Raw genomic sequence first — 12193 nt, 5'->3', positions numbered from 1 at the left:
TTCACCTATTATTTCTGTTTCAATGAATAAGTGATCACTATGCCATTTTACATGTTTTTTGTGAATTTACAGTTCCTCTTAGTTCAAAGTTCAACAGCACCTACATACTTCGTAACATTGCTTTGTGAAGGGAAACACCATTACTTAGATCTTTACATAGCTTCTGATGCTGCTGTGCTGAGACACATTTGAGTTGGAATTTTAATAACGAACATGTTGCATCTATGTCCGTGGAGGAGACTTTAAAAATGTCTGCTGCTATGGAACTGAGCTGCAGCTCAGAAAAAAATTGAGTTTTAAGCTTTTATTTATGCTACTCTGTGTTGCGAATGACTTACTGCTTGCCTCCCTAGTTACGTTTATATTTCTTTACACAATATCAAAAATTGCTCCAAATAGATACTTACCCATTAGAACGGCCACATGTTAAGCATCACAATTTAGCTATTATTAAGATGAGCCAATTCAAATGGCGCTCACTAGGCACTAATACTAGTGTTGCAGATGGTACCTATAGAAGGCCTGACTATACAAATCAATATACAACATAGCTTCATGCCCAATACTGCAACAAGAGCATGATGTGTGAACACTGTAGTTGTTAGGGTTTTATGCCTCTTTGACTAACATTAAGTTTTGATTCTCAACAGCCTGTACCATTACAATTAAACAACACTATCACACAGCCCAGTTTACATAAATGTCAATTACATCAGAAGCTATCACACTACCAAGATTTTCTTTTATATTTTGTGAATTACTTTCTGTATTAAAATCTTAATTTCCACAATACTATCCCCTGCTCATTTTTGCATATCCAGCCATGAATTTTAAGTATTTCTATATCTTAAAGTGTCACAACATCTTTATTATGATTAGAGTAGGGGTCGGGGACAGTGAAGTGTTGCTTGTGGGAGGGTACGGGGGGGGGGGGGGGGGGGTGGGGGGGGGGGAGGTGGAGGGAAGGTAGGGCAGATAGGTGCAATCTGAAGGTTAGATAGGGAGGAGGTGTAGTGAAAAAGGAGGAAATTAGAAAGACAGAGTGTCTAGGTTGAATAGAGGGATGTGTAATGCCAGAATGGGAACAGGGAAGGGGTTACATGGGTAAGAAAAATTACTGATGAAGGTCGAGGCCAGATGGGTTACGGGAACAATGGATATATTGCAGGGAGAGTTCCCACATGCACAATTTTCAGAGAAGCTGGCTTTGGTCAGAAGGATCCAGATGGTACAGGCTGTGAAGCAATCACTGAAATGAATGTCATGTTGGGCAGCATGCTGAACAACGGGGTGTTTCAGCTGTTTCTTGGCCACAGTTTGTTGGTGGCCATTACGCAGGCAGACAGCTTGTTTAAAGTGTCTTCAGATTTGCTGCTGGATACTAAAATCAACTCTATTCAATATTTCAGCAATCCATCTGCTCACCATCTTCAGAAGAATGCTGCTTCTGCTGCTGAGACCCGTTGAGAACTGATGCCAATGCTGCAAATTGACATCCTATATAGGTCTCTGTACTGTACACAGTAGATGTGCTGCCCATCACAGTTGCTGCCCTCCAACCCTGGGCAGGTGGTGCCACCCTTAGAAGAACACTGGCAGCAACAATATATCACACTCTGAAATGATTTTCAAACACACTGACTGGTTGCACCGAAGAACATTCTGTTTTGATGTGGGATAGTACAGGGTTCCACATCTTGCTGAGAGGAAACATACTGTCTATTAATCAAATTATCCACCAACGTAATTTCGAGTGGAATTTTTAAGGAAAATGGATACTTGGAGAAGCAGATTTGTCGGGCTATGGTGTATGGACCATCACTGGAGGTGCATGAAGGGAAGCATAGATCGATGGCCTTTATTCCTAATGCTGGGGGCATACTGTTTATGACAGGAAGAATTTTAAGGAGTTTTAACATTAAGAGTGTGTTCCATCCACCTTCAAGATGAGGGCACTACTCAGCTCTGTGAAAGATTATCTGTGCTCAACAAGCCTGGTGTATACAATGTTCTGTGTCCATGTGAGAACGCTTAAATTGGCTGTTCGATGACTTTCACAGTTCATGATAGGTGCATGGACCATTGCTATCATATGAGGCTACAACAGCCAGAATAATCGGCGGCAGCAGAATACTGCTTAAGCAAGGGACAAAGTATGCAATTTGAGAAAACTTTGATGGTTGCCAACACTTCCAAAAACTGGGACATTGTTAAAGGGCAATTGCAATTAGGTTGGCAGATAATTTGATTAATAGACACAATGGGTTTCTTTTTAGCAAGACGTGGAACACTGTACTGTCCCACAGCAAAACTTAATGTTCTTCAGTGCAGCCAGTCCGAGTGTTGGAAAATTGTCTGAGTGCGATATACTGTTGCTGCTGGTGTTCTACTAAGGGTGGCACCACATGCCCAGTCTTTCAGAGCAGTAACAGTGATGGGCAGTGTATGTGCCATGTACAATACAGAGGCCTATCTAGGATGTCAACTTGCAGCTTTGGCACTCAGTACTCAGAGGGACTTTGCAACAGAAGCAGTTTCTCCTGAAAACGGCAAACTTCAGAGCACAACTTGGGGTAGTCTTAACGCTGGTGGACAATCTAATTCAGTTCCTCCAGTCCTGGATGGTACAGAGTAACGAGGAGAAAGATGCTCTGTGGCTAGACAGTGGGACTTGAGGAGGTGGTGGGTGACTGGAAAGATAAGGCACAGGAAATCTGTTTTTGTACAAGGTTGGGAGGGTAATTATGGTCTGTGCAGGCCTCACTAAGACCCTCACTAGATTTCGAGAGGGACTGCTCGTTGCTTCAGATTTGACAGCCACGGGTGCTAGGCTGTATCGAAGGGACTTCCTGGTATCGAATGGGTGCAGCTGTCAAAGTGGAGGTATTGCTGGTGACGGATATGGTTTATATGGACAGATGTACTGATGTAGCCCTCTTTGAGGTGGAGGTCAACATTGACAAAGGTGTCTTGTTGGTTTGAGTAGGACTAGGTGAAGAGAATGGAGGCGAAGATGTTGAGGTTCTGGAGGAATGTGGATATAGTGTCCTCACCCTCGAACCAGGTCACAAAGATGTTATCAGTGAATCTGAACCAGGTGAGAGGGTTTGGGAAGGATTCCTCTAGATGTCCCATTAATAGGTTGGCATAGGAAGGTGCCATGTGGACAGCCACTGCTGAACCCCAGATTTGTTTGTATGTAATACCTTCAAAGGAGAACTAATTGTGGGTGAAGATATAGTTGATCATGGTGACTAGTAAAGAGGTCGTTGGTCTGAAATCTATGGGGCAATGGGAAAGGTAGTGTTCATGGGCATTAGGAATGTTAGCATAAAGGGAGGTGGCATGAATAGTGACAGCAGGGTACCACGTGGTAAAGGAACAGGAACTGCAGAGAGTTGGCGGAGGAAATGGTATCTTTTATATAGGAGGGTAGGTTGTGGGTAATAGGCTGAAGATGTTGGTCTAAGAGAGCAGAGTGTGTCTCATGGGGCACAGTCAGCCACAATGGTGCATCCTGGGTAGTTGGATTTATGGAATTTAAGACGCATGTAGAAGGAAGGAGCATGGGGAGTGGCAGGGTTTGTAGGTGGATGAATTTGACAGCTGGCAGAATTCTTCTGCCAGGTAATCCTTGTGGTTCAAAATAGTGGTTGAGCCTTTGTAAGCAGCTACGATTTTAAGTTTAGGTTCAGTTTTTAGACGGTGGATTGTGGTTCTTTCTGAGGATATAAAGTTAGTGCGCATATTGAGGAATTTGGGAAATGATAGTGAGGTGAGGTTGGAGTTAAGACATTCTGGAAAGTTAACAAGTGGTGATGTGGGGGCAGTGGGGTTGGATCACAGTGGCTCGAGGAGTGAACTGAGCCAGGCAGCATTTTTTCCTTTCACTATCTGCGTACTCGCTCAGATTCCATTTTGTTTTTCCTCACTTCATCCTTCGTGATTTTTACAATGTGTTTTTGTGATTTTTGCCATTTTTAAACATATTCTATGTTATTTAAATATTTTGTGTTTTTAACCAACACCATGGATACTTGCTTCATCTGCGTCAATACAGAAAATTTTCCTTATCCCTCGCTGGAACCCAGTCCCATATACTGTACCTGCATTGTTGTCGGTTCATGGAATCCCCAAATTGTCCTTACCATCAAATTACCCATCTCTGGTTGCCACCTTTCCTTCCACAGTGACCAATCTGTTCAGATTATGCCAATCTTTAACCCTCACCAGTCCCACAAAACCATAGCAATCGGGCCCAAACCACCTCGCAACACCTTCTCTCCTTCCACAAATTCTCCTGTTATGCAATCCAAAATTCCTGGATCCCATAACACACACCCACGTTTGCCCTCCATGAACTACAGCAGCATGTACAATGCCACCTCAAAACCTCTCCATCCTATTCACTTCCTACTCCCACCTTGGACTACCACCACTATCCTCCACCTTTACAATTGATGACTCTGCCCCCTGGTCACTCATAGCTGACAAACCCTGTCTCGCAGACTTGCTACATTACCCCACCCTCAAAAACACTCCCACCATCTCACAGAATCCAAAACCTAAACAGACCCAAAACACGGTCATGATTCCTCCAAAAGCCTTACCCATGTAGAAGTATCATTCCTTTCAAAGGCCTCAATTTTGCCCCACTCCCAAAATCCACCATGCAGGACTTAATAAAAATCTTTTCTGCTTCTCCTGCTCCTACAGTGAAAAACTTCACCACCAACCCTACTACTCACACCATACTCAAAGCCAATGCTGAACCCTGCCTCACTCTTCATTCCTCTAGTCAACAGTGATCTGCCCCACTACCGCCAAGTCACTCCCCATGAACTTCACAGAATTTCTTAACCCCAGCCTCAACATCATTCCCCAAATCCCAAACACACATTCTAAGAGAACCATAATCCACCATCTAAAAAAGGATCCCAAACTTATAACCCTACCTGCTGACACAGGCTCCACCACTGTTCTGAACCACAAGGATTACCTGTCAAAAGAACTCTGCCAGCTGTCAAATTCATCCACCTACAAATACTGCCAGTGAGCCCATTACAGAAATCCAGTCTCTCCTCAAATCCTTAAGCCTATCTCAGAACCTCTCCCTGGAGTCCACCCTCTCATCACCCCTACTACTGCCCACACTCCTACCTTCTACATGGTTCCTAAACTCCATAAACCCAAACATCCAGAAAGCACCTTTGTGGCTGGTTACTGTGCCCCCTGAGAGACACTCTGCTCTCTTAGACCAACATCTTTAGCCTATTACTCACCACCTACCCTCCTATATAAAACATACCAACCATTTCCTCCACCGACTCCACAGTTCATGTTCCTTTACCATATGGTGCCCTACTTGTCACTACTGGTGCCATGGTGCCACCGCCCTTTACACTAACATCCCTAATGCTCATGGCATTATCGCTATTTAACACTACCTTTCCCTACACCCCACAAATCCCAAACTGACAACCTCCTTCCTAGTCACCATGACCAAATATATCTTCACCCATGATTACTTCTCCTTTGAAGTTATTACCTACCTACAAACAAATCTGGGATACAGCTATGGGCACCCACATGGTACCATCCTATGCCAACCTATTCATGGGCCATCTAGAGGAATCCTTCCTAAACATCCAGAATTCCAAACCCTATCACCTAGTCCAGATTCACTAATGTGACATCTCTGTGACCTGGATCGAGGGTGATGACACCGTATACACATTCCTCCAGAACCTCAGTACCTTCTCCTCCATTCAGTTCACCTAGTCCTCCTCAAATCAACAACACACCACTTCAAAGAGGGCAACATCAGTACCTCTATCCGTATCAAACCTACCAACCACCAGCAATACCTCCACTTTGACAGCTGCACCCATTCCTTTCCAAGTACCACCTTCCATACAGCCTAGCCACCTGTGGCTGTCAAATCTGTAGCGACGAGCAGTCCCTCTCAAAATATACAGAGGATCTCGCTGAGGCCTGCACAGACAGTAATTACCCTCCCAATCTTGTACAAAAGCATATCTGTGCTGTATCATTCCAGTCACCCACTACCTCCCAAAGTCTCACCATCTAGCCACAGCGAAGCATTCCCCTGGTTACTCCGAAAAACCCAGGACTGGAGCAACTGAACCACATGCTCAGCCTAAGTCTCTACTACATCTCGCCATGCCCAGAAATGAGGAATGTCCTACCCACTACCATTTCCACCCCTCCCACAGTGGTATTCTGCTGCCCACTGAACCTACACAATATTATTGTCCATACCTACACAACTTTGCTCCCAACCCCTTGCCTGATGGCTCATATCCCTGTAATATGACCTAGACACAAGACCTGTCCTATACAACCTCCCAGCACCATCTACTCCATTCCTGTCACAAACATCACCTATTCCTCAAAGGCAGGGCTACCTATGAAACCAGTCATGTGATCTACCAGCTAAGCTGCAACCACTGATGCATTATACATGGGCATGACAACCAACAAGCTGGGTGTCTGCATGAATGGCTACCAACAAATTGTTGCTGAGAAACAGCTGGACCAGGACTACCGTATTGCCGAGTATGCTACCCAACACGACATTCTCGATTTCAGTGACTGCTTCACAGCCTCTGCCCTCCGGTTTGTTCCCCCCAACACTAGCTTTTCTGAATTACACAGGTGGGAATTCTCCCTGCAATAAATCCTACATTCCTGTAACTCTCCTGGCCTCAACCTTTGTCAGTCATTTTCCTTACCAATCTCACCACTTCCCTGTTCCCATTCCAGGACTACACAGCCCTCTATTTCGCCAATGCACCCTCTGTCTACTTCTCTCCTTTTCCACTAACCCCCCACCCGTCTGACCCAACTACACCTAGCTGCCCTACATCTCTCCACCTCATTCCTGTATGCTCCCACACCAGCACTTAACCATCTCCTACCCCTACCTGCTGTTCCTCCCCACCACACCAGCCTTCTCCTTACCCTCACCACCCAGCTGCCTCTCCCACCACATGCTGCTGCTCGCAGTCTGGCTTCAGCTACCAGAGACTGATCAGTGCGTGCTATCTCTGACATAGTCCTGGTTGGCCGGAAGCTCACTTTCTGACAGTCTTTTGTTGTGTGCATATGCAACTCTCCTCATAATATTGTTACATTTTATCATGGATTTTCCATTGTTTAAACACTTATATAGGTAGCTTTTTGTACGAAACCTAGTAGAGAAAGTTAATTCGTCCTCACAAAAATCTGGAATTTAGAAGAGGAGTTTTGGTTAGCTTAATGGCACACAGTTCAAACTAGTAGACAGACACTATACGGTATGTTGTTATCTCCAAATAGCAGCAAGAACATAAGAGCAACTATTGTTTTGCTACTTGAACTTTCAACTGATTTATGTTTTGATGTACCACAATTAACAGAAGTCTTGCCTGGAAACAATTAATAGAATTTTCACAAACCTTTCACGCTCTGACTTATTTGTAGGGCTTTCAGATCGACGGCCTAGGGTTTGTTGAGCTGGTGCAACATAGCAACCCGAGTTAAAACTTCGGCGCTGAGGACTTAGAATAATACCATCTTGCTCTTTCCGAATTCGTTCCCTTGGATCACCAGATCTACGCTGTAAGGGAGAAACAGAAACATGAGAAATATGTATACTTCACAGAATATTTACATTATTTACTCGAGAAATCTTAATATACTAAGGTTTGGAGAGAGAAAAATAGACAGTAACCTGTAGGAATTATGGGAGCCATTCGCACTAATAATTATTCTTCTGCTGAACTGACTGCTTTCTTCAACTGAATTTAAGAAATAAATTCCTTGTCACTTACAACACAAGAAGAAACATTGAAAACCACATTTGTGTATGGCACACTACTTGATATTGTTTTAATTACTGACCTGTTCATAGTACTTAAGAACATTTCTATTCACAAAAATAATTGAAATTTGTATGAAGTATATACAATTTAGTTCAGGTACGCAGTCAATTCATAATTAAGAAGTCAATTCATAATTAAGAAGTTCAATGAATAAAGATTTACTATGTGTTAACTATTCCAAAGCCATGAATCCATTTCTTTGGAAGGTAACTGCTCTCTACCTTAAGGAATCCTTGGGTAACACCCAAGATAATTTACGAAAGGAGAAAATATAACGAAGCCTTAAATGAAGCAAGCTAATGGGAATAGACCTCTAAAGAAGCTGAGTTTGAATTAAAGAGAAAAACTGCAAAGCAGGAATTACTAGATGAGACATTGGAAGCTGTTAAGCATGACCAAGGGGAACATGCACTGCCTATAGAAAAATGAAAGCAGTCTTTGGAGAGAAGTAAATATGAGTGGTGGAAAAATCCAAATGAAAGAAAACTGAAGTGAGAGGAAGATCTTCATAAGAGAAATGAAGAGTGGTGTGCAAAAAATTTTTAGAAATTTCCCATCTGTGGAAAAGTAGATAGTATTATATTAATTGACAAGTTGTACAACACTGTAAAGATTCATTATGTTCCTACAGGTTACTAGTGAACAGAATCCCAAAAACCTGAACTACTGTTACAATCATCAGCTATAAACTTAGCACTTCCTTACACAGTTCAGCTAAAACAAATCTAATGAAACTAAATTCAAATTATCACACAGTTTGTTCTCTTATATGAATTAGTTTTTACTCATCTCTTCTCATTAAGAAAATATGAAAATTTCAAGTAATGTCACACACAATCTTATCCTATCTCAAAACTTTCAGAATAGTGACAAGTTGTGGTCACATTGCACATTTGTTTCCCCCTGCTTTCTCTAAGTTTTTACATTCCTCTTTTAGGTTTCACTTCTAGATATACTGACACCACACACGAATTATTTAAATTGCTTTTCAGAAGCACGTTGTTTTTCAAACCAGACATCTCACTGTCTTGCTATTTGCACTGAGAAAAACTTACAAACCACTTGGTAGAGCTTACATATTTTTTTTGTTTTACATCAAAGCTATCTGCCGTCATCTTTTGCATAAGTCGTAAAAAAAATTATTTTTCAATGTTTTATATATACGTGCAAAACGTTCATGCTGCTCTTTCCATGGCAGTTGCAAATGTTCTATTTTTATGGATCTTTATTTTCGTCATATGTTAAATTCCATTATTTGCCATTTAAAAGGCAGTATTGTTACTAACCAATGTTACATTAATGTAGCAATGTGCTTCAGTATGTATGGGTAACATTTCCTGCTGTAGGTATTTCTGCACAATGTTCCATCATTATTCTTCTAATATTTTACACTTTTTGAAATTCCATTTATGGCTATTTGAATGGGAAGATATCATCGATTTGTTCTTGTATTACTGTATGAAACTACTGCATACACTAGGGAACAAAACATGATTTTTAACTTGCAACAAAACCTCTATTCTCACAGTGCAGCTGGCTATTTGACAGCCATGCAATGTCATATTTAAGGCTGTAGTTTGTATAGAGTATGCTATGATTATAGCCTGTCCCCAATGTTATTGATGGCACATTAAGCAGACAATGGAAACCAAGAAGGAACTTTGAAACTAGATTAAAGTTCGGGGAGGAGAGAGAGTTTTGTGGTTTGCTGATGGCACTGTATTTCTGTCAGACTTTCAAGAGCAGCTGAAGATGCTACAATATCTTCAGAAAAGGTTACAAGAACGATAAAGGTAACATGAGGGTAACTGAACGCAGTCTGTTTCAGGTGAAGCTGAGGGAATGAAATCAGGAAATGAGGCTAAGTGTAGTAGACGAGTATTGCTATACAGGAACAACAAAATGAATGATGGCCGAAGTTGAGAAGATAAAAACTGAAGACTCAATAGTGCAAGGAAAGCATTTCTGACATGAATTTGTTAACATCAAATATAAACTTAGGTTTTTGTCTTTTCTGACAGTGTCTATTTGGAGTAGCTCTGAATCAAAGTGGAATGTGGACAACGAATAGTTCAGAGAAGAAAGGGCTTAGAAGTTTGGGAAATACAGTGCTATAGAAGGAAGATAAAGATAATATGTTTCAGATGATGAATTACTATTACGGAGGAATGTTATTTATGGCTAAACTTGACAGACAACTGGCTGCCAGGAGATCCTAGACAACATAGGAATCATCTATTTGTTATGCAAGTGTACTACAAAGTAAAATGTTCTACATATAATAATTTAAACAGGTGAAGTGACAAATTTATTTACATATGAAGTTTTAACATGATACAAATATTATTATTATTATTATTTTTTTTTCTTTCTTGTCTCAGACGTTATGTCTGGTTAAAAATGGAAGGTGACGCGGACCTTGATCAAGCGTGACTTCCTTTTAACTGTACGGTATATGTTACATTGCATTTAGGAACTTTCGGGTAATTGAACAAGTGTCAATAATTACAGATTTCTGTAGTTGTATATATAAGTTTGGATGTAGCTGTATTGCATTGATGTACTGGTGGATATTGTGTGGTATGACTCCTGTAGTTGATAGTATAATTGGTATAATGTCAACTTTATCCTGATGCCACATGTCCTTGACTTCCTCAGCCAGTTGGATGTATTTTTCAATTTTTCTCCTATTTTCTTCTGTATATTTGTTGTATTGGGTATGGATATTTCGATTAGTTGTGTTAATTTCTTCTTTTTATTGGTGAGTATGATGTCAGGTTTGTTATGTGGCGTTGTTTTATCTGTTATAATGGTTCTGTTCCAGTATAATTTGTATTCATCATTCTCCAGTACATTTTGTGGTGTATACTTGTATGTAGGAACGTGTTGTTTTAAAAGTTTATGTTGTAAGGCAAGCTGTTGATGTATTATTTTTGCGACATTGTCATGTCTTCTGGAGTATTCTGTATTTGCTAGTATTGTACATCCGCTTGTGATGTGATCTACTGTTTCTATTTGTTGTTTGCAAAGTCTGCATTTATCTGTTGTGGTATTGGGATCTTTAATAATATGCTTGCTGTAATATCTGGTGTTTATTGTTTGATCCTGTACTGCAATCCTGAATCCTTCCGCCTCACTGTATATATTGCCTTTTCTTAGCCATGTATTGGATGCGTCTTGATCGATGTGTGGCTGTGTTAGATGATACGGGTGCTTGCCATGTAGTGTTTTCTTTTTCCAATTTACTTTCTTTGTATCTGTTGATGTTGTGTGATCTAAAGGGTTGTAGAAGTGGTTATGAAATTGCAGTGGTGTAGCCAATGTATTTATATGAGTGACTGCTTTGTGTATTTTGCTAGTTTCTGCTCGTTCTGGAAAGAATTTTATTAAATTGTCTACCTGTCCATAATGTAGGTTTTTTATGTCGATAAATCCCCTTCCTTTCTGCTTAATGTGAATCTTTCAGTTGCTGAATGTATGTGATGTATTCTATATTTGTGGCATTGTGATCGTGTAAGTGTATTGAGTGCTTCTAGGTCTGTGTTACTCCATTTCACTACTCCAAATGAGTAGGTCAATATTGGTATGGCATAAGTATTTATAGCTTTTGTTTTGTTTCTTGCTGTCAATTCTGTTTTCAGTATTTTTGTTAATCTTTGTCTATATTTTTCTTTTAGTTCTTCTTTAATATTTGTAGAAGCCAACCTCGGGGAAGATCAGTTTGGATTCCGTAGAAACACTGGAACACGTGAGGCAATACTGACCTTACGACTTATCTTAGAAGAAAGATTAAGGAAAGTAAAACCTACGTTTCTAGCATTTGTAGACTTAGAGAAAGCTTTTGACAATGTTGACTGGAATACTCTCTCTCAAATTCTGAAGGTGGCAGGGGTAAAATACAGGGAGCGAAAGGCTATTTACAATTTGTACAGAAACCAGATGGCAGTTATAAGAGTCGAGGGACATGAAAGGGAAGCAGTGGTTGGGAAGGGAGTGAGACAGGGTTGTAGCCTCTCCCCGATGTTGTTCAATCTGTATATTGAGCAAGCAGTAAAGGAAACAAAAGAAAAATTCAGGGTAGGTATTAAAATTCATGGAGAAGAAATAAAAACTTTGAGGTTCGCTGATGACATTGTAATTCTGTCAGAGACAGCAAAGGACTTGGAAGAGCAGTTGAATGGAATGGACAGTGTCTTGAAAGGAGGATATAAGATGAACATCAACAAAAGCAAAACAAGGATAATGGAATGTAGTCTAATTAAGTCGGGTGATGCTGAGGGAATTGGATTAGGAAATGAGGCACTTAA

The 12193-nt window shown here is 40.8% G+C and overlaps 1 protein-coding gene across 6 annotated transcripts in view; it reads right to left on the bottom strand.

Annotated features, from left to right (window-relative positions):
* LOC126418536 (eukaryotic translation initiation factor 4E transporter) overlaps positions 1 to 12193 on the bottom strand; it is a 320599-nt gene that overhangs the window by 202158 nt on the left and 106248 nt on the right. For all 6 annotated transcript variants that reach the window (XM_050085342.1, XM_050085344.1, XM_050085348.1 and 3 more), the window contains exon 5: positions 7461 to 7621. In XM_050085342.1, the coding sequence (XP_049941299.1) occupies positions 7461 to 7621 (161 nt within the window). The remainder of the gene's footprint in view (positions 1 to 7460; positions 7622 to 12193) is intronic.

Source organism: Schistocerca serialis, chromosome 9, assembly GCF_023864345.2.
Source record: "Schistocerca serialis cubense isolate TAMUIC-IGC-003099 chromosome 9, iqSchSeri2.2, whole genome shotgun sequence".
NCBI lineage: Eukaryota > Metazoa > Arthropoda > Insecta > Orthoptera > Acrididae > Schistocerca > Schistocerca serialis.
Note: the sequence above shows the minus strand (reverse complement) of the source record. Positions and strands in the feature narration are given on the sequence as shown.